This window comes from Emys orbicularis, chromosome 6, assembly GCF_028017835.1.
Source record: "Emys orbicularis isolate rEmyOrb1 chromosome 6, rEmyOrb1.hap1, whole genome shotgun sequence".
Classification (NCBI taxonomy): domain Eukaryota; kingdom Metazoa; phylum Chordata; order Testudines; family Emydidae; genus Emys; species Emys orbicularis.
Window position 1 is genome coordinate 102402442 of NC_088688.1, and position 23457 is coordinate 102425898.

The window sequence follows — 23457 nt, forward strand, 5'->3', positions numbered from 1 at the left end:
AAAATATGGAGCTGCAGACACCTTATAGAACAGGACTTTCTCCCAACAAGGTCTAGTTGCTTAGCCTCCCTGTTTTTTGGAGAGGGCCCTTGGAAACCCTGCCTCTCACGCTGGTTAGCAGTGTCCACAACAAGAGAGTCAGGAGGTGGGTGGGAATACAAATGTTGTACCCTTTGGAGGGCACGAAAAAACGCCTCTCATTGCGCTTGGCAGTGGGCGGCAAGGAAGATGGGGTCTCCCACAGGGTCTTGGTGGGGTCCACAATAGTATTATTAAGTGGTAGGGCAATATGAGAAGGTCCGGAGGGTGCTAGGATGTCCACCATGGGATCCTCCTCCTCGACTACCTCCTCAGCCTTAACGCCCAGACCCTTCGCAGCAACTGCTGTAGCACCCTGTTGTCCTCAAGCACTAGGGTTATGGCTGTGCCCGCCAATTCCTCGTCTGGCAACGATGAGGAGGAAGCACCTATAAGAAGGGGATGCTCCCTGCCATCTGCTCCCAAGGGGTCCCACAACTCTCGGTGCTGATGCAGCGCTCGCCGGTGCCGGGGCTGTCGACACCGAACCCGGTGTTGGCTCAGTCATCCGCAATACTGGTGGAACCGTCGATGGAGCCGGTGCCAACCGCCCTGTCTGCACTGATGAAGGTGGCGGGCCCATCACTGGCATCGGCGCCGGGGTCGTCAGTGCCTGTGCCGTAGTCGGCATCGAGATCGGTGCTGGTGCCAGAGTCAGATGAGTCACTGGTGCAGGTCAGTGCCGAGGCTGTTGGTGTTGGCATGTGGGCAGGAGCCGAGGCAAGCTGCGCGGTTGATGGCGGGACGAAGGTGGCTGAGGCCACAGAAGACACAGCGGAGCAGTGCCCTTGAATCCCTCCCTGGCTTTGGTGAAAGGCCCAGTGGTGGATTCTGCCACTGCAGTGGCCATGCTTGGGGCTCTCTCCTGTCTCTCCCTGACCTCGATCTTCAGCTCCTACTCCTCCTAGACTGGTAGGAGTCAGACTCTTACTCCGAGGTCTCTGAGACTGAAGACCACAGAGGAGCTAAGCTTCAGTGCCTCAAGCGTCAAGAGCTCGGGGAGCGAGTAGGTTCTCTGTCAGTGGGCCGGTGCCGAAGGACATGGAGAGGGGGAGTGCCTGGACATCACTGTCTGCTTTCCTCTTGACTGCACCTGGGGGCGGGCTAGGACCGCCAGTGCTGGAGGTTCCTCCCTCCTCGGGAGTGAGACTGGTGCCATAAGGTGCAGCAGGTCTCAAGCAGCTTCGAAAGCTCCCGTGTCGAAGGGAGCTGTAGCTACTGGCCCGTAGGGACGGGTGACCGGGGGGGTCCCAGACTCAACTGCCTCGCCTGGGCAGGAGTTGACGCGGCCCCAGTAGGGGATCCGTAGCTGTGGCCCGACTGGGGTCTCACTTCTCTGGATTTAGCCGGAGGTGACCAACTGTCTGGCTTCTTTTTCTTCTGAGGCACCGGTGAGTGGGATTGGTGCCTGCTCTCCGCCAGACCTTGGGAGGTGCCGTACCGAGTGTCCTGGGACGGGTCTTTTCTTGGTGCCAAACTTGATGACGATGCCAGGGTGCTCTTTGTCGAGGACGATGTGTTAGGAGCCGGGTCCCCTGAGCCCAGGTCCGAATGGGGGCGTAGAGCTGCCTCCATGAGGATCACTTTAAGCTGCTGTTCCCTTTCTTTAAGAGTTCTAGGGTGGAACTCATGGCAGATCTTACAGCGATCCTTTTGGTGATCCTCCCCTAGACACTGTAAGCACGAGGAGTGTGGATCACTCTTTGGCATGCACCCCGGACCGCGGCATACCACGGCTCCAGGGAGTCGAAATGGGGGGCGACCCCCAACAATTCTAATTACAAATTAGTCTAATACTAATAACTAAGGTAAACTATATATAAAGAACTGTAGAATGCGCTTGCTAAGCAAAGGCTACGGAAAGTTCCAGTCAACCGTCACTGGCGGTAAGAAGGAACTGAAGGGGTGGCGAGTCGGCGGGGCTCTATATTGAGCGCCATGAAGGCATGACTCTAGGGGGCGCCCAGGCCAACCCGACAGATGCTGCTATGGGAAAAATCTTCCGGCCTCCGTGCACGTGCACACACCTGATTGGAATGGACATGAACACATCATCTCGAAGAAGAATCAAGGTTTCCTGCTTGCTGGTTTAAATCCTGAATAAATTTTAATTCATTTTAATTTAAATCAATCCACCCTGAAGCAGTCTCTCTGATCTTGGTTTACTGAGTCAGTAAGTTGCTTTTCCATTTGTACCCAGGACTTTGGATTGGTACCAGGAATACACTGTTGCTCCTATGCACTACCACAATACAAATAATAGTAATGTATTCATTTGTCTCACATTAATTTGGTACAAATTTAAATCTGGCACTTTTAGCTCTCCATTTTCCAAATAATAGGATAATTTTGTTTTATGTTTATCACCCTCCCAGGAGAAGTCCAGAATTGTTCTTTCCATTTCAGAGAAATATCCAGAAATAGCGTTTTCATAATGAAATTGAACTACAGAACTTTAATCATATTTATCATGCTAATTCTTCCTCAAAGTCAAGAAACTGATTTGACCAGCTATTTAACTCTAGATGTTCAACATAATTGCTAAAATGCAGCAGTTTTGGGTTCTGCAGAAAGTGTCCCAGACAGCTTATAACTAGGACTTGCATGGTAAACATTTAAACAAATAAAATGACACTTCCTTATTAAAATTACTGACATTATTTTAAAAAGTAGTTACATTTTGCCTCCATCTCAATCTGGTCTATAACATTTATATGCTCCGAACTAGATTTGAAAAGTACAAATAGAGCACCAATAAAAACACACATCCTTAATACAATCATTCAGGGTGGATAAAAATCAATGATTAAAAAAAAAAAATCTGATTTTTTTTTATTTAAATTGGATTTTTTTAATAAAATGGTTTTTGAGGAAAAAACCTATCTAAAGATAGTTTTAATTAAGATACATTACAGCTCAAAGATAACTCATCATGGAATAGGGATTATAAATTCTAATTCTATAGTAAGCGACAATATAGTCATGTAATGTTTAAGAAAAGTTTTGTAAATTATGAGTTCCAATAGTTCATGGATTAGGGTCCCAATCTTAGGCAGTTCCAGAGGCTTCTGTATAGATTATTTAGGTTAATCTTTTTATCTACCCAATGGGACTCAGTGCTCAGTCTAGAAGATACCATCAGGGATGCTTAGTTTTGCAGTTCTCAAACTGTGGATTTGTGTCTCCAGAGAACATGCTTGTTAACAGCAAAATGTTTTTAAATAAATAAATAATATAGAGAGGTGAGAAATAACAGACCTCAACCCTAGGGTTACCATACGTCCGTATTTTCTCAGACATGTCCAGCTTTTTAGTTGTTAAATTGCCGTCTAGGAGGAATTCTTAAATATCTAAAAACATCCGGGAAAATACGGACGTATAGTAACTCTACCGTGAAAGTGATGCGGGGCTGAGCGGGGGGAGCAGAGGCCGCTGAGGGGAGCCAGACAGGGGCAGCAGGGGGCACTGGCCAGGGGCTGGGTTCGCTCCTGGCCTGGCGTTGCAGTGATGAGCAGGAAGCCGCAGCCCGGCCCTTATCAGCGGGCAGCAGGCGGGGCTGTGCCCCAGGACCTGCGATCCGGTTCCATGGGCGGTGGGGGGCCAGCAGCTGTAGTCGCCTCCTTCTCCTGCGCCGTGTGGCAGGGCCGGGAAACAGCAACAGCAGCGCAGCCTCTCCTGCCCCATGGCGGGCTACGCTCCCCGCCTGCCCCTGCTGCTGCGGAGGCTGCCGCCGCCCTGGGCTTGGGCTGCCCGGATCCCCCCGAGCGGCGTCTGGTTCCTGCTCCTCTCGGCCGGCAGGTGCGGGGCCCCAGCCAAGCCCGGCCCCTTGCGTCTCCTCCGCGGTGGCGCCCCCCGCTCCGTGTCCTCCCGGGCGGCTGTGGTGGTAGCGGCCGGGGAGCCCAAGAGGAGGAGCAGGCAAGCGGGGGAGACTCTGAGGTGAAGAGGCTGCTGGCCCTGGCACGGCACAAGCGCAGGAGACTGACAGGTACCTGCCCCTGCCCCATCCGGGCACCACCTGCCCCCCAGCTGAGTGAGTGTTACCTGCCCCACTAGCCTCAGCGCCCTGCCCCATACGGTCAGCCACCCCAATCTCACTGTGACATCAGCACCCCTTGGCAACGGGCTCCCTGATCTTCACAAACAGATGTCACCGCAGGCCTGACAAACTCACTGCACCCTACACGTGTCTTACAGGGCACTTACCCACAAAGAGGAACGTGGAAGGGATCTACACAAGGCTGGTAACTTGTTAAGAGTGAGAATCTTTGTGAGATGTGTGCATGGGTAATATTGAAGGAATAATGTATTTACCTTAAATGGCTGCTTTATAGACTTGGAGTAGAAATTAGTTACCAGGGGATAATGGCCCTTTGGGGCAAGGGGGATTTGTCACCCTGCCTAACCTGGCTGGTGATGCAATGCAAGGCTCAATTGTTTAGCTTTGCACAATAGTAAGACTTTGAATGGGACACCATCAGAGGCAATGGCAAACAACTGAAACGCCTTAAAGGTAAAAAAGAAACATTACAACAGGACTGGGGTTCGCCCTGTGTGCAAATAGAAACAAAGGCTGTTTTCAGTATAACACATAGGAGGGAGTAGCACTCTGTATCCTTTCACTGAGGAAACCCCTTGTAAAACAGGGCTGCTTTCATGAACGTTTGGATCCTGGTGTTTGGGAAACCAGCCAACTCTGCAAACAGACTGAACTTTGTGGGGAGAAGAGGAACCTACCTTGAGATAAGAAAGATAACTCTTGATAAGTGTAGGCCCAGGTTCGCATTTTATGATTTTGTTTTATATTGCAATCACTTGTTTCCATCACTCTTGTTTCTAGTTAAATCCTCATCCTTAAATAAACTGTCTTTTGTTCGGGTGCCAGCGGCACATGGGGGGGGGGGGGGTGAAAAGGCCAGCGGCAGGCAGCAGGGGTTGAAGAGGCAAGCGGCGAGGGACCAGCGGCGGGTGGGTGGGCGGGGGTGAGGAGGCAAGAAGCGACAAGCCAGCGGCAGGAGGGGGTTCTCGGGGCGGGCATGGGGGTTTCTGGCAGTGAATGGCAGGTGGAAGGAGGTGGGCAATGGATGTGGGACTGAGGAGGGATGCAGCAAGCCAGCGGCGGGCCAGGGGGTGAGGAGGGGTGCGGTAGCAGGGCCGAGCGGGGAGGGGGCGGGACCTGTGGCAGAGTGGGGGCGGAGCGGGGGTGGACTGTGGGCGGGGCCGACACCCCCGTGGAGTGTCCTCTTTTTTTTGAACGTTCAAATATGGTAACCCTACTCAACCCTATTGTCCCTCTGCAAATTTGTGTACACAGAGTCAATCCCTTACACCTCTCTCTAAAAGTGTAAAGTTTCAAAAAATTCAATGAATAGAAGATTGTTGGGGGTGGAATAGATCTGGACAAGGAGAAGAAGTCTGGAGATAAATGTGAGAAGGGAGGGACAGGCAGTAGAAACAAAAATGAAACTGTTTGAGCAGCATATTCCAGAAGACTTGAAGTCTTTCTGAGAGTAGCTTTCATTGATTTGAGATCTACCATACCATTCTCTCACTAAAAAGGAAAACTTTTATGGCCTGCTGCCATTATAGGACACCCAGTTTGGGAATATTTTAATGAAGTTCCTCTACCTGTGGGTAAGACAAGCATGCGTGCAAAATGCAAACAGCGCAACAAAGAAATGCAAGGCCTGGTTGCCCGAATGAAATAACATCATGAGAAGTGTTCCTTCTCAGGATGAAGCTATGTTGAAGATGATGAAAGGAACATGTCTGAACATGCAGGATCTTCAGTTTGGTAAACTTTTTTATTTCATACTTCTTCCTTAAGGACTGCCTGTCTTCCTTCTGGACTATTCTTGAATTCTCACGTTTGAGAAAAAAATATAGCTGTTACTCTATGGTACTATCATTTTAGATGCAGTTGTGATAAAAAAATAAGTAGCTGAAATAGGCAGATCTTCTTTTTACAATTTCACCTTTAAAGTAGTACTGAGTGTCAGTGAATGCAATGAGTAATACTAACTGAGCAGTATGGTGGTAATAATTAAATAACTGCATTGACTTATTTTGTTTAGTAGAATCCATACTAAACATACAGGATTCTGAAGACTATCCACCTTCACCATCATTTTCTATAGTTTCAGAGTTATCTGCCAGCGATAGTGTTCCAATCACATCATGTATGTCACAGCTACAGTATATCACGTGTAGCAAAAAGGAAAAAAAAAAAATCTCCATCATCCAGAAACAACCATAGACAAGTTTGTGGTAAGAACCAGCAGATTGCAAAAAGAGGTAATTGATGAAAAAACTGCCTGGTTTGTTTATGCAACAAACTCTCCTTTCTGTATGATTGAGAACCCACACTTCATTAACATGGTTCAGTCATTAAGACCAGGATACAGTCCACCCAACAGAGCAGATGTCGCAGGCAAATTGCTGGATAAAGTGTATGAAAGAGAAATTGAGCAGTGTACAAAAGGTCTAGAGGGTAAAATTGTTAACCTGAGTCTTGATGGGTGGAGCAATGTCCACAATGATACTGTTGTATGTGCTTGTGTGACAACAGAAGAAGGGAAGGTCTTCCTTACAGAAACAATTGATACATCAGGAAATGCACACACAGCAGAATACTTACAAGAAGTAGCAGTAAAAGCTATAACAAACTGAAGAAAAAAAAATTCAAATGTTTAGTATGCAGCTTGGTCACAGACAATGCTGCAAATGTATCCAAGATGAGAAGAAATTATTTAGAAGAGAGTCCCAAGCGAATAATATACAGTAGCAGTGCTCATTTGATGCACCTCCTTGCCAAAGACGTCAGTGTTCCAGAAATAAAGGCTAATGATGTTGAAATGGCAAAATACTTAGGTAACAACCACTTTGCAGCAGCTGCTCTGAAAAAAAGTGGTATGAACCAAGCTAACTCTCCCACAAGACGTACCATGGAATTCAGTAGTGGACTGTTTCGAGCACTATATCAAGAACTGGCCTAATCTGACAACAGTTTGTGAACAAAATCGTGAAAAAAATAGATGGTACTGTCATAGCCAAAGTTCTCAACATTGGGCTTAAGAGAAATGTTGAACACATGCTGAGTACCCTGAAGCCTATTTCTGTAGCCTTGAACAAAATGCAGGGAAATAGCTGTTTTATTGCTGATGCTGTTGAAATTTGGAAGGAACTGATGGAGATCTTCAAAAGAGAAATATGCAATGAGAGTTAAATTACAAGCATTAAAAAAAAAAAAAAAAAACCCGAATGGGACAAGCACTATCTCCAGCTCATTTTCTTGCAAATATTCTCAATACTCGGTACCATGGTGAAACCTTAACTGCTGAAGAAGAGGAGTTGGCTATGACATGGACATCCAGCAATCATCCCTCCATAATGCCCACTATAATAAACTTCAGAGCTAAGGGTGAACCATTCAAGAAATATATGTTTGCTGATAATGTTTTAAAAAAAGTCACACCAGTGAACAGGTGGAAGTCACTTAAGCACTTGGATTCAGAGACTGTTGAAGTGATCATCTCATTTTTAACAGCAGTAGCTTCTTCTGCCAGTGCAGATAGAATATTTTCTTCCTTTAGACCAGGGGTTGGCAACCTTTCAGAAGTTGTGTGCTGAGTCTTCATTTATTCACTCTAATTTAAGGTTTCAGGTGCCAGTAATACATTTTAAGGTTTTTAGAAGGTCTCTTTCTAAGAGTCTATAATATATAACTAAACTATTGTTGTATGTAAAGTAAATAAGGTTTTTAAAATGTTTAAGAAGCTTCATTTAAAATTAAATTAAAATGCAGAGCCCCCCGGACCAGTGGCCAGGACCCGGGCAGTGTGAGTGCCACTGAAAATGAGCTCGCATGCCGCCTTCGGCACGTGTGCCATAGGTTGCCTACCCCTTCTTTAGACTAATTCATTACAAATTGAGAAATCGTTTGGGACCTGAAAAAATCAGGAAAACTTGTTTTTCTTTTCCAGATTATGAACAAACAGGAAAATGAAGGCGAAGATGACTGAGTTAGCTGCAGAAGCCAATATTTTAAGTTTCTCATGTTGACCTGACTGACACAGTCGATTTAATTTTTGTGGTTTTTAAAAATATATATATATTTCATTTAACTATTTTAGTTAAAAACAATTTTAACAAAAACAAACCTGATTAAAAAAACTTGAAGGTTTAACTAAATTCAAAAATTCATATGCTTGTTTTGTTAAAGTATTATATGTCTACTTTGGAGAAAAAAATCCAGAATACACAACGTTGTTGTTTTAGTTAAATAAAACAAAAATGTCTGTCTGGTGATGTTCTCTTCCTAATACAGCATGGCAAGAAAATCCTCCAAATATTAATGATTAACCTATCAAATTGGAGATATTTATGGAAGGTGAACTATCTGCTTCAATTACCTTTGGTAAATGAAATCGCCAATCATTCATTTTCTGATATAGCTGTAAAACTAATCTGAAAAGTTTTCAAAATAAATCACTTAAAAAATGTATAGTGTGTACGTTCTAAAAATGAAACCTACATCTCTGATTTGTGAAGAATATGTATTAAGGTTATAACAACCAACAAGAATGCACTTTTATGTAGAAATCCATGATTAAATCTAGTCTTCCTGACTAGTGATTTAAATCAAATTGATTTAAATCAAATCCACCCTGCAATCATTTCAATTCTATTTTAAGATAGCATGTTCTTTAATTGTCAGGTTTGTGACCACGATGTTGTTACCATTTAATTCTAGTATCAGTGCTGAGTGCAGCAATGTAGTGCTAGAAGAAGTCAGAACTCACACCCTGGGAAAACCTGTCAGAATGTTAACACAACAGCCATAGGGGAGGACTGTAAAGAAAGCTAAAAACTCCACTGGAATGACTAATCAAATGAGCAAATATGAATATGGCACTAAGCCAAAAAGAGTATAAAATACTGTGTGTTGCTCACTGTACAGTAGGGAGAGAAAGGACAAGGTGCACGATTTGTCACACACCAGATAGTCATCTCTGAAAATAGTACTGATTTCAGGAGAAAAGTAATTACTGATTTGGAGACCACACCAGAAGAAAAAGAAAAACAACAGAACAAGTGCTGCCAGGAAAATCTAAAGAAATTCACTCTTGTGCAACATGATGAATATACCACAAGATAAATTAATAATTGGCCAACAGCTAAAGAAACTGAAGTAGTTTTAGATCATCTGACCTCTTCCAAACATTACTGAACATGAGATTTTAAAGTATGAGCTTGAATCATTCGTTATGAGGATGGAAGCGTGAAACTGAACAACAAGAAGTAAAAAGTAGCAAGTCATAACAGCAGTTAAAGGCAGACAAAAGAAAAATATAGAGAAATATTAGTTCCACAGTAATGGAAAAAATTAGCAGTGGGCTTCAGCAATGGAGGGAATATAGAAAGATAATACAGGAGAAAAGGAAAACACCACAAAACTACAGAAAGAAGGCAGGAAAACTGAAGAATAAATACTAAATACAGCTTGACAGCAGGATGAAGAGAAAATGGAAGGAATGGTTCTCAGGGAGAAACACAGGAAAATAAAATAAGAGTGTTTAAGGGGCACTGTTATCAACTGCCAAGACCAGCTAATTTGTGGTAATGGGAACTGAGAGTTGAAACACCCTACAGCTTTCTAGGTCAGCATGCAATGGCCCAGAGTCACTAGCATCACTGGTAACAGGATTAGGCTCTGAAGAGAACAAACTTGCCAGTGGCAGATTAAAAAAAACAAAATCAGAAAAGGTTGGGAGTAAGGGACTTAAACTTAGTGACACAGTAGAAGGTGAAGCAGTAGAAAATAAGGTGTTTTCCAGAGGGAATTCTTGCAACAGCAGGCAACTGGAAAACAAGAGCAGGTTCCTAAGAGGCAGCTTATTTTTCTAACAGCAATCTATTCTATTAAGATCTCAGTGTGTACAGTGGTCAAAGAAGAACAGGTGCTCACAGAAATGCTGGTCCTCTGGAAAGAGAGAACTGAGTCAATGGTACTTAGAACAACAACAACAAAACAAGAGCCCAGAGTAGCTACAGATAGTTACAATAGCCAGGAGACACAGATGACAGGGGATTCAGTATTTCTAACTGAAAAACTTCCTCCCCCCTCCCACCTGCAACAGGATACACAACTAAAATGTCATATCTCATTTACTACACAAACACAATGTGGCATCTCAATTTGTGTGTCTGGGAGAAAGTAGGTTTCAAATATAAACTGAGAATTCCCCTGCAGTCTGTGAAATTCTGTGACAGATGCCACATTACACCCATATTTTGTACCAGAACATTTCAATAGACTTATCTAACACAGATAAAAGATGCTATCATAAAGTTACTCCGGGCAATGGAAGACATCCTACTAGTTGTGGATGAACGGGGCTAAAATAAGTCTAAATCCTAACGCAGTCAATTGAAGACTACTGGGATTTTAAAAGTTTATCATGTTTATTTATAGTAAGAACAGGCAAAGGAGGCAGCAGCTATCAGCAAAGGAGGCAAGACAGTATCCAAGTAGTATGACCAGGAGTATGACTGAGTATGTAACTTTTAACTGCAAGTGAGGGTTCTCAGAAGCAGTTTCAATAACTAAGCTTTAAACTCTCGGTCAAAATCTAAGTGACCAGAAGGAAAACACCATAAAGAACACAATATTTTTCTTTCAAATAATACTTTTTAAGCAATAGGAAACAGACATGGCTGATGTGCCTTGAACATTGCAACAATGATATCTAGATTTGAGCCCCCTTCCCCAGTACACTTTTGATTAAATATTTCTGGAAGTCATGAAATGGAAATAGTGAAATGGTTTAATAAATGAAGTCCAAGAATTAAAATTACCCATATCTATTGGCCTATGAATGATCCAACAATATTTTATTTATAAAACTGTGGGCCACATTTCACTGAAGTCACTAGGAATGTATTTGGCCCCTTAAAACAGAAAAATCAGTTTTAGGAACTAGTATGCTCTTCAATATTTAACTTGGCAGCCAATGTTTGATGCATAATACCATCCTTAGACCCCTCTTAGTAATGCAGTACATTCACTATCTCTTCTCTAATCTTTTCCTCAGGTGAGGATGTCATACATTAAATTCGGTCCAAGAAGGAGATTGAGAGTGCCAACCTATTTGTGGAGTCTGCATGTAAAAGTGCAGTAAGTAGCAAAGAACACACATTTAGGAGGAGCAGTTTGCATTAAAGCCTATGAAAGAAGAAAAAGTGGGAGAAGAAACATGCACTACACAAAGCACCATATTCACTGCACAATTTAATCAGTCAGGATGACAGGCACGGCGGCACATAAGGCTGAAAAGCATGGTGGAAGCAAATCAAGGTGTGTTTGTAAAGGTTCAACTTGTAAGGTTCAACACAGTAAATGTTTCTTATAACTTACAATTCAGACTAAAAATTAAGTGACTGCATGCTTTTGAAAGCTGTGCAGGACAAGTGAATCTGCATATGAACCTGTGTAAGCACAAAGCTTCATAATAAAGTCATGAGGCAATTGGGAGGCATATGATGCATCTGTGAGAGGAAGACATGAGTGAAGAGTGGAAAATTTAAACCAGTTTCACTGCTAAATCAGGCAGATAGTTTAATGGAAACTAGAACCATATTGCAGAATATTTGTAATCAACAGGAAGGATTTCCCATATGCAAATTAGGCAGGCATTTTAGATAAACACTGCCAGGAGACAGAGCAGGTTGAGAGGGAAACTATATACCTGTTATAAAGGAAATACCACCAGAAAATTCAGTTTTATCAATATATTCTTTGGAAATTATGCTCTGTTTAAAACTGTATAAAATTATTTTCTAAAAATCTTTAAGAAAACTGTTAAAATAAGAAGTTTTTAGAGGGTTGGTTTTTTTGTTTTTTCTTTTTTTTTTTTAAAAAAAAAGAGGCTGTATGTGTCCATGATTCTACCCTAAATGTGGAACCTAACCAGGTTTAATTAAGGCTACTTAAACCTTTACAACCTACTTAAAATCAAACTGCTGCAAACGCTGAAGGTTCAACAAAATGCTCACCCACCAAACTGAAACACATATTTTAGTGGCATAATTTAAAAATGTTGCTTAATATGCCAACAAAGCACTACATTATGAAAATACAGAAAGCCAGACATCTTTAAGAGAATTTCAAAATTCATCTGACAGAATAGAATACTAGCTAACTACAAGACTGCTTTAATATTTTATTACCTTTACTTCCTCAGTAAAAAATAAAATTACTCTAAAAATCCAAAATACACTTATCTGTGAATCCAAAACGGCATGGTCACCATTAACAAAATATTTTAGTTTAAGTGCTCTTTTCTTTACATAGTGAGTTCAGTATTAATACAAGCATCTAATTTCAAGCACTGCTGTGAAAATAAACCCTCCTACTTTTATGTCGACTGTATATCTTTGCCTGTGTAACCTGCTGCTCTACAGCTGCATATCTCTGAGGCAGTTTTCAGAAGTGCCTGCTTCAATATGCACCTTTTGCCAAAGTAAGTACTTATGATCCCCATTAAGTGGCACCTAAATTTCTGAAGCTTGAGACACAGTGATTTCATCAGACCTTCACTCCTGCTAAAATATCTACCAATATAAGGGGGATGTGATTTGCACCCACTATTTGTAGCAGCTGAAAGACAGCTTCACATGTTTCAATATAAAGGTGAAAACATCTTATTTCTTCTGCTGAGCACTACTAATTTCCAACTCCCCTAGCTACCTCTAGTTCAATAGCAAAGCTTGAGAGAAAGGAAACTCAGGGATATATCCCACCATCAGCTTCTCTCCAGAAATAACTAAATGTTCACAAATGTGATTAAGAAGACAGCTGCCAGTTGAGAATTTGTAAGATATACTCCTTATCAGGAGAGGACAACAGCAATCTCTTTCAAAACACCCAAGATATCATTCCATTTGGAAGTCTTGTTTGCTGACATAAGATAACTAAGTGCTCTCGCTGTTTCAGATGTTACTAAGGTGTTAAAAGTTACTTACGGTTTCCCCCCAGGGATTCCTGCTAGATTTGGAGGGATTCCAGGTACTCTCATGTGAGGAGGAGGATCAAATCCAACCTGATAGTGAAAAATGAATAAATCTCAAGCCTGTTGAATGAGAAAACAACTCCCCTTCCTTCACCCCCAGCTCATTTTATGTATTAAAAAAAATGGTGTAGAGCATTTTAGAAATGCAAATGTTTCTTATTGGAATGCATTAAAGGGACGTTCTTAAGAGATTTATTTTTATGTTTTCCAGTGTTCACATTCAAAAACTGAACCAATAGATGTACATGATCGTAACAGCTTAAATATGACAGTAATGATATGCTTAATACATTATGTGCTACTTTAGAATTTCCTAGCATTTTAAATCTTATTATATTAATTCATCTAGCATAAATACATACTTCAAGCAATCCCTACAACAAATATGGACCAAAGTGCATTCAAGTTCATCCTTTGAAATGGTATCCATAACTTGAAACCATAATGCATGTAGTTTTAAAGACATGTATATGCCATTTACAATTTCCATCCTTCCTGCTCAAGAAAACTGTTTTCCAGTTAAAAAGATTAGCCTCATTCTCGAATTTAGAGAATACAGAACCAAGCTTCACATATCCTGCAAATACTTTCGCACATAACTTTACTTAGAAATAATCCCAATTAATTCACTGGGACTACTTGTGTGCTTAAAGTTACACATATGCTTAAATGTTTGCAAAACTGGGCCCCTGCTTAGTTTTACGTTATGGTAGTGGTGACTAAAGAGCACCTTATTTGCACTGTTGCTAGGCATAAGGAATTTTCTAACTTTCCAGGCCACAGAGCAATAAAAAAAAAAAAAAAAGACACCAACCAACTTCAAATTTTTATTTTCATAAAAAATAAAACTACAAGCACAGAAAAGTGGATAAAAAGCCTTCTGTGTGCTGCAAGATTAATTTAGGATGTCTATAAAATGTACAAATCTGCTCCAGTAGGAGAAAAACAGATGTCCAGAGAACCAATGAAGTGCTTTGTAGCTTCCAACACTACCTTTTTATTCACAAAAATAAATAAATAGTTTGGCATTTCTTAATGAACCAAAGCACTAATGAAGGCAAACAAAAACTGAAACATACATAAATACACTGAGATTCTTTGTTTTCAAGGCACGAGTTTGTTTCTGTAGCCATAGAGCAAAGTGAAACATACAGTGAAGTAGTCAAACCTCTGGCGTTGTGATGGCCTGGAAGTTAGACAATGTTAAATGATGCATATAGCCTTTCCCAGTGAACCAAAACTCATCCTATTGAGATGGCAAGCAATGCGTTTCCTACCATAGGAGATCGTCCATAGGCAACCACGGCGGCTGCAGCTGCAGCAGCACTCATCTGCGGGGACATATTGTGCAGACTGGCATAAGCTGCCCCTGGACTGGTCAACTCTCCATTCATGCCAGCATGAGGTACCATTCCAAATGGAGTAGGGTATGGTCCTGATACCGCCAAGGGTGTCCTCAAACCAGCAGCTGCAGTTTAATGAAATAATGTGCTCATTTTGAATTCAAGTAATTTTCTATTTCTCTGCACACAGGGAAGAAAACACTGTCATTGCAGATGGATACTTCTTTTGCAACACCCAGTCTTCCCCTCTGTCCACAGTCCCTTTTAATGTTACTAGGTACATTCTGAACTAAGCTCATCACCACCACACATCCTGGCTCTGTGTAAATGAGAGCTCATATATGCCTAGCTATTCTGATTACTTTTAATAATCCCTTCACATACTGCCCATTCCTTCCTTCATATTTTCCTTCTCCCCACTGTTCATGTTATTTGGTCTCTCTCTATTTACTGCAATAAGGCTGAGAGGTATAGTTTAGAAAACTGATGTCTGAAGACTGAATAGCAAAGCATTGCTCTGAATTAGTCATGATTTACATTTCAGTAAATATTAGCTGCTTCAAATACAGGATAATGGGCTAGGAAGGAGCTTGCATTCAGAATAATTATCAGAAACTTTAAAGAAGTCATTACATAGTTTAGATTATTTGGAAAGAAGATAAATGTAAACAGTCAGTCTGAAAGAGGTACAAGCTGCTGAAAACTAAGTTTGAACATCTGTTTCTTATCAAACCTCTTCAACAATATAAAGAATGAAGCAATACATTTATTTAGTATTCACAAATTACATAAATAAAAGATTAATGAAAGACTTAGAAAAGCACATGAAAAGCAATGCATTACCAGCTTGGTTAACTAGAGGGTCCATTGTTGGAGGTTTGCCAAGGCCTGGACGAAGTCCTGGAGTAGCACTAGTGCCCGGAGTTGGCACATCACTTCGAGGAGTCGGTGTGCTGGATTTCAGAACAGGCGTGCTGGCTTTTTCATGCTGGTATCATTAAACAAATTAAATGAGTATTATTTTTAATCCAGGCCATATTACACAATTTATCACAACAGCAGCTGGGACACTGGGCACCTACTACCTACTCCCTCAGCCAATTTTCATAAATCCACACAATGTTGATAGCATTAACTTGTGAGCGAGAAATGTTGACCTTTCCTATTCCTGCCAAAATCAAACAAGCAAAAAATGCAGAAGGTCATTTTTTCCTTCCTCCACAGGCATTAAAATGTCTGAGATAATTTTAATTCAGGAAAATATTCTACGTATCACCAAATTCTTTCAGTCTAAAATTGGCATCTCAAATATTACAGATAAAATTTGTCTAATGTCCCCGATTAAAGTCCAAAAAAAGAGTGATACCTAATTGATAATACCCTAAAATAAAACAATTTAACAAAATGTGCCAGTATAACAGCCAAAGATCTTATGATCAAATAATTTAATGACATTTTACCAAAAGAGAGAGTAAAACAGCCTATTTAGAAGAAGGCAACCGTGATTCTGTAGGACTTTTAAAAGATCTGTGTGTGTGTATGTTTTGTCTGTAGTGAAGAATAAGCGTAAGCTATTTTCAACTCCAAAAAGAAAACACTGTTTAAAGTGAACCATTTGCATTATACGGTAAACTTGGAAACCATTAGTTATAAGTGCATACGAGAGATCAGTGTGAAGTAGAAGTTTTTATCAGCGAAGAAGAGGGTTGTATAGTATTATAAAGGTCTAGGGGAACAAGAACGTGCTTCAACTTCAAGTGTATAAAATCAGACATCCGCTGCCAACAAGCAAGCCACTATGCACAGTAATTAGTAGTTAGACCATACATGTGAGAAATAGATAGGTATTTCCTCTGGGCTACAGACTGCTTTTAATACTCACCAAACTCATTTCTTTGGATTTCAAGGAAGTGGAACTTCCTGAGGAGGCTGTAGATGCTGGACTGCTAGAGGCATCTTTTTTCAGCATGCGGTTTTTATCTATGCCATTCTCACGTGGTGAGTGTGCCGGACTTGCCCGTGGCGATGAAGGATCCTAAAATAATAATACTACTAATAAAACAAAAAACAAATACAAATGGGGGGGAGGGACAGCAGAAAACTACTTTATGGCCATGGGCTTGTACAAAGCACTGCCACGGAATTATCACCATGGAAAAACTGGAAGGTTTTAAATAGATAAGTTTAAATACATAATTTTTTTTTAAATATTAGTTTTTGTTTGTTTCTCTGTGACAATGTCTCCTCTTCATCTGGTCAGTTAGCCTACTGATTAAAACAAATCCAGTTAGTTTTGCATGTGAGTTTTAAATAATAACATGGTAATTTTTTCTTAAATATATAAAGAGGAGATTACAATCTATGATAACCCACTTTGCTTATCCCCACCCTCAAAGAAAATGACCCTGAGCTCCTGGCCCATAGAGTATGCATTATCTATTGTTTTCTTTCCTCTGTACAGACTGTCCATATTACCCCTCTATGTAGCAAACCTTCCCCCACTCCTCCTCTCGCCCCCTGCTCCCACCCCCGCCACGTGCCTGCCCTGGGCAGAGGTTGCAAAGCCACCAGGACTCCAATGGTTCCTCCACACACTCTGCTGCTCGCCCAGGGGTCAGGTGGACCCCTGCAGGTGGTATCAGGTGCAGGAGAGCAGCAAGTCTATTAATCAATTCTGTATCGTCTGCTCAGATATTGCTGTGGTCTGGGCTTCTGAGGATGTTGCTAGTTATCTAGCTCCCTGCTCGGATACCCGCTTTCCACCATCCAATGCTACAAAACTGACGGCTGACAGAGCGGACCTCATCTGTACACCATGGCTTGGTAAAGGCCCTGCCTCCCAGTGCTGCTAGAAGGCAGATCGGAGTAAGAGAAGAGGACTGATGGCATCCTATGCTCCCAAAGTCTTGTATCTGCAGGACATAAGAGGGGGATGAGGGAGTTGGACTAGCCCCCTTCACCTTGGTGCTGCTGGCAGGAACTGTAGCTACCTAGACTGTCTTTCCTGAAGACTGGTAGGGTCTTCTTAAAGGGCCACTCGCCCTAGGAAATTCTGTGTACATCTCTAGTTGCTTCTCAACTCTCAGTTCGCTTTAACCTTGTGTTCCAACCCCGCCCCTGCCAAAGACACTTTGATTTAAAAACACTGCCTGATCAACCCCGGTCCTGTACATACATCCCCATCTCAACTCTTCCCCACCACACAGAGGCAGTCATGACAGCAGCTGTGAAATGTTGAAATGCATCTTATGGGAAAGCTGAAATGTGTATGAACCAGTGCAAGAGGGAGCAGATAAGACAGCCCAATTTGCTCTGTCCTGTTATATGGCAGCCAGCAGGCATTAAATTTTAAGGTTTTTCAGGTTAATTACTAATATTAGTAAAAAGAAAATACCCAAGCATTATTTTTATATACATTTAGACCAGGGGTAGGCAACCTATGGCATGCGTGCCGAAGGCGGCACGTGAGCTGATTTTCAGTGGCACTCACACTGCCCGGGTCCTGGCCACCGGTCCGGGGGGCTCTGCATTTTAATTTAATTTTAAATGAAGCTTCTTAAACATTTTTAAAACCTTATTTACTTTACATACAACAATAGTTTAGTTATATATTATAGACATAGAAAGAGACCTTCTAAAAACTTTAAAATGTATTACTGGCACGCAAAACCTTAAATTAGAGTGAATAAATGAAGACTCGGCACACCACTTCTGAAAGGTTGCCGACCCCTGATTTAGACAATAGTGAATTTTTCCTTCAATGCTTGGGCAAATGTTAAAAATGCAAAAAATGAAAACTAAGTTACCTCATTGGATACATCCACAACCAAGTTATCGTCACTCTTGTCCCCATCGCTGTCCTAGAAAAAAATTGTTTATTCCATTTAATACACTTGAAAAGCATGGGAAAAGACTAAGCATCTGCTGTATTCACAACCTGAATATTCAAACATCACTGTCCTACCCGAATTAGACAGACAGAAAGAGGAGAGCCACACCATTAGCAACAGAGAGCCCTTCGCCACTTTTATAAATGATAGGGAAAATATACAAATTTGATGAAAATAGGAGCACAGCTTTTTTGCCTTTTAGCTTTACATTAGATTTGTGATAGTTGAAAGAATATTTGTATTTAACTATAAAATATAAATGATGTATGGCTAGTCCGGTGACTGTTTACACTCTGAGGAAAAAAGACATCCTTAACTGCTCTCGTTGTTAACCTGTATATTTCAGTCCTATCAACTGTAAAAGGAGAGTTGCAGAATTAGTTACAGTTTGCACAGTGCTTTGAACGTGCAAAGCACAATGGCGAGGATTTTCAAAGAAATTTCCTATGTGTACTACTTGTTTCAGAAGATTCTCCTAAATCCAAGGTAATTCTCTTGGATAAGTCCAGAGTCCAGTTTGAGACCATCCCAATTTCCATTTTAAAACTTCATAATATCAAAAGTTTTGAGCAGAAATTAAATGGAAAGATCTTGAATTTACTGTCTTATTTCCAATCCCACAATTCTCTTTAGCCAACTTATTTCTGCTTTCTAGACACAAATGCCTCCTTGTCATTAAAAGTGCTGCTTTTAGGAAAGCAGGAAAACAGCAACCATGTGAGTGAAATTGGAAATCTAGTAAATCTTTAAATATTAAGCCTGTTCCAAGTGGAATTATTTTAAACTCTGTTTTAAGAATTAAGTATTTATTTTATCTACTTATAATCCAATTCCATTCCTACTGCTTCTACCAAAAAGAGATGAAGTTGTCTTATTTTCCATAAAATCAACAGTTTCACATTGTATATGATTCCCAAGGAAACAGACAATGGTTTAAGCATGCTCTCCTTTGAATAAATGAGGTTATTAATACTCCCAAAACTGGTAGCATCTGGACACTAGTGAGTTGAAAGATTTTAGTACATAGGAAAGTTTGTCAAAAGTTCCCAGCATTGATACAAGATGGTGGAAGAAATCACAGATTTTGGTTTCAAAGATGCAGTGGTAATACAGGGCTAGGTTAACAGGAGAGGGAAGGTGCCCCGAGCTGCTTACAGTTGCTCTGATGCAACCCCAAAATCAAAGAGACTACAAGGGTGTCACTGAGAATAGAACTGAACCTATTGTGAGCAACACAAGCATCTGGTGAAAACCTGGGATCAAGTGAAGGAGATAAATCATACCCACAGATGTTGAGAATTACAATAGAATCTAATTTTCTTGGGTCTGAGTGACCAGCAATGCAGCTAGTGCCTAAGCCACAGATCCAGGGCATTCTTGCCACTGTACAATTGTGTCACAATTGCACTTTTAACAAAAATAAATCAGTCCTCCCCTCTGTTTCTCTGTGTGACTAACATCTCCATTCCCTCTCCAATTACTATTATTTCTATTTAATTTACATTAAATTCTGCTCCTCCCATGCTTATCTACCATAATCTTGGAAGAAGGTTAAGGGGAGAAATGCTGAGCCATTGCAGCCAGTGCATATGATCCACGACCCTTTCTGCTGTTGGTTCTTTGGAACTTCAGGGGCAAGTAAAGCTGGTCAAAAGACAACACACAAGTTGTGGAAACATTTTACTGGTGGGTTTTTTTTTTTTTTTTTTTGCGTATTGCTTTTCATAGAAATTTTGAAATTTCAACCAGCGTAAGTAGTAGGTAGCTTTGTTCGGTTACATGGCAAGCAGAAACCAATGGCAGTGTGTTTCAGAGACTATACAGACTTAAGTTTGTGGGGCTTGTAGCTAAAAATAGCTGTGTAGACATTTGGGTTCGGGCTCCAAAGTTAAGGAGGGGGATGGATTTTCTTGTAGATGTACCCTCATGGACCCTGAGGCACATTCAAGCTACAATGGTGGCTACTATTACAATTTGCAGAAGGGGAGGAAACAGAGGTAAACAACTTGCTTCTGAATCCTAGAAGGCTTCTGACTCCTAAAGGCAGGCACTGCTCGTTCCCTAAAACCCAATGACAGTAATAATCTTGGGACTAGGCTAAACTATTCAGTCATTACACTATATAGCATGACTGAATATGGAGAACATCAATAAATGTGGCAACAACCATACAAAACCTGAAATACTGCTTTTAACAAGGGTGTTTTTTTAAATCGGGTTTTTTAAATTTAAATCAGTTTTTATTTTTGTTTTTAATAAACCTATTTACAATTAAAATTGAAACTATGACAACCTATGGTGAGGCCTAAACTTATTATAATGTATTAAAATAATTTAATTTAAATGCAAAAATAATATTAAGCTGTACATATTTGAAAGTGCAGAGAGATTATTTTCTTCATTTCAGTTTATTCAACTATTTCAGTTCAGTGACTAGTTCATTCAAAGTTAAGTAACTAATGGCAGTTGAAAATGCAGGAAAGCTTGTTTTCCTCTTCCAATCTATGAATGAAAACTAGGTTTGAGACTATGAGATCTACTAGTTCTAAAATCTTAAGGACATGGTGACCAGAAACAATCAGATTCACCAACTACAGATAATACTTCCTTTGTTTAATAAATCAGATAGTTTTAAATGCAAAACATATTTTGATATACCTTTTGATAAACTTTTATATTATGTATGCAGTATATTTAAGATAGTTTAATTAAAAATTAGTATCCCATTTTTTGTGCTCTTTTCATTGAAATTCCATCAAAATAGAGCTTGACATAAATCTTATGTTAAAATTAATCATTTAATAAAGAAGAAAAGGACAGTTACCTGTTCCGTAACTGGCGTTCTTCGAGACGTGTTGCTCCTGTCTATTCCACAGTAGGTGTGCGTGCTCGCCACTTGCACCGGTGCCAGAAGTTTTTCCCTTAGCAGTACCCGTACTGGGGGAGCACCGTGGCGACCCCTGGAGTGGCGCCTGCATATCGCGCTATAAGGGGAGCCACAGGCTCCCCCCACCCTCGGTTCCTTCTTGCCGGACAACTCCGACAGAGGGCGGGGTGTGGAATAGACAGGAGCAACACACCTCGAAGAAGGCCAGTTACGGAACAGGTAACTGTCCTTTCTTCTTCGAGTGATTGCTCCTGTGTACTCCACAGTAGGTGATTCCAAGCAGTATCTGTTGGAGGTGGGTAGCAGTTCACAATGGTTCGGGACAAAGTACCGCCCTGCCGAACCCGGCGTCATCCCTAGACTGGGAGACGATCACGTAATGCGAAGTAAACATGTGAACTGAAGCCCACGTGGCCACCCTACACATGTCCTGAATGGGGACATGGGCGGCGTAGGCAGCTGATGAGGTCTGAGCCCTCGTAGAGTGGGCCTTAATGACAGGAGGCGGGGGAATCCCTGCCAGGTCATAACACGTGCGTATGCATGAGGTAATCCAGCGGGAGAGGTGCTGGGTAGAGACAGGTTGCCCTCTCGCCTGCTCGGCCGAGGCAATAAAGAGTTGAGAGGATCTCCGAAACGGCTTAGTTCTATCCAGGTAAAAGGCCAATGCCCTACGCACATTGAGCGTGTGGAGGCAGCGTTCCTCGCTAAAGGAGTGGGGCTTAGGGCAGAGCACGGGGAGAAAGATGCTCTGCTCCATGTGGAAGGTGGAAACCACCTTCGTGAGGAACGCCGGGTGTGGGCGAAGCTGGACCTTATCCCTATGGAAAACCATATAGGGGGGTTCTGAGGTTAAGGCCCTGAGCTCCGAGACACGTCGGGCAGACATGATTGCCACGAGGAAGGCCACCTTCCACGAGAGGTGCGACCAGGAACACGTGGCCAGTGGTTTGGAGGGGGGAGATGTGAGACCTGACAAGACCACGTTGAGGTCTCATTGCGGCACGGGGGGCCTAGCGTACGGAACGAATGATCGAGGCCCTTCAGGAAGCGGGAGGTCATAGGGTGGGAGAAGACCGAGTGTCCCTGCACCGGCGGGTGAAAAGCCGATATGGCTGCGAGGTGCACCCTGACTGAGGCCGGTGCCAGACCGTGGGTCCTAAGGGATAAAAGGTAGTCTAGGATGAACTGGAGAGGTGCAGCGGAGGGGGAAACTCCCCGCTCGCTCGCCAACCTGGCAAACCTGGACCACTTCGCCACAGACGTCCGACGCATGGACAGCTTCCTGCTTTCCAGGAGGACTCTCCTTACCTGCTCCGAACACATGTTCTCCTCCTTGTTTAGCCACGGACTAGCCACGCTGTCAGGTGGAGCGCGGCCAGATTGGGATAGAGGAGGCGTTGCCCGTCTTGGGAGAGGAAGTCCGGGTGGAGCGGTAGCACCCTCGGGGGAGGGGGCCGCCAAGAGGCGTAGGAGGGGCCCGTACCAGTGCTGGCGGGGCCACACCGGGGCTATAAGAATGACCCTCGCCTTGTCCACTTTCACCTTCTGAAGGACCTTGGCGATGAGGAGGAATGGGGGGAAGGCATAGAGGAGCTGGCCCGACCAGCTCAGGAGGAACGCGTCGGAGATCGCGCCCTTCCCCACCCCTCCCCGGAACAGAATTGTGAGCAACACAAGTTCTGGCAGGTTGCAAACAGGTCGATCTGGGGAGCTCCCCACTCTAGGAAGATTTGGTGGGCGACCGCCGAGTAGAGTGACCACTCGTACTGGGGGGAGAAGACCCTGCTGAGGCAATCCGCTTGCGTACTGCGGACGCCCGGGAGGTGAGCCACTCTCAGCCGCTATACAGAACTCCCAGAAGGCCAGGGCTTCCCGGCAGAGGGCTAGGGAACGAGTCCCGCCTTTCTTGTTGATATAGTACATGGCGGCGGTGTTGTCCATGAGAACTCTGACCACCCTGCCACGGAGGTGCGTGAGAAAAGCCACGCACGCCAGACGTATCGCCCCGAGTTCCTTGACATTTATGTGCAGGGACAAGTCCGGGGTCAACCTCGTACCCTGGGTCTGTACGTCTCCCATGTGAGCTCCCCAGCCCAGGTCCAAAGCATCGGACATCAGGTCTATGGATGGGTTGGCCTGAAGGGAACCCCTTGCAGCATATTGCTCGGGAGGGACCACCATTGAAGGGA

General features: G+C 42.6%; 1 protein-coding gene across 6 annotated transcripts in view; it reads right to left on the minus strand.

The window, feature by feature from the left end:
• The window catches only part of LOC135880300 (transducin-like enhancer protein 1), a 114406-nt gene that overhangs the window by 31139 nt on the left and 59810 nt on the right, over positions 1-23457 (minus strand). For 5 of the 6 annotated variants that reach the window (XM_065406555.1, XM_065406552.1, XM_065406550.1 and 2 more), the window contains 5 exons: positions 18295-18348; positions 16371-16523; positions 15332-15476; positions 14423-14613; positions 13099-13175 (listed from right to left, as the gene is read on the minus strand). In XM_065406555.1, the coding sequence (XP_065262627.1) occupies positions 13099-13175; positions 14423-14613; positions 15332-15476; positions 16371-16523; positions 18295-18348 (620 nt within the window). The remainder of the gene's footprint in view (positions 1-13098; positions 13176-14422; positions 14614-15331; positions 15477-16370; positions 16524-18294; positions 18349-23457) is intronic. The other variant, XM_065406554.1, reaches the window with a different exon arrangement.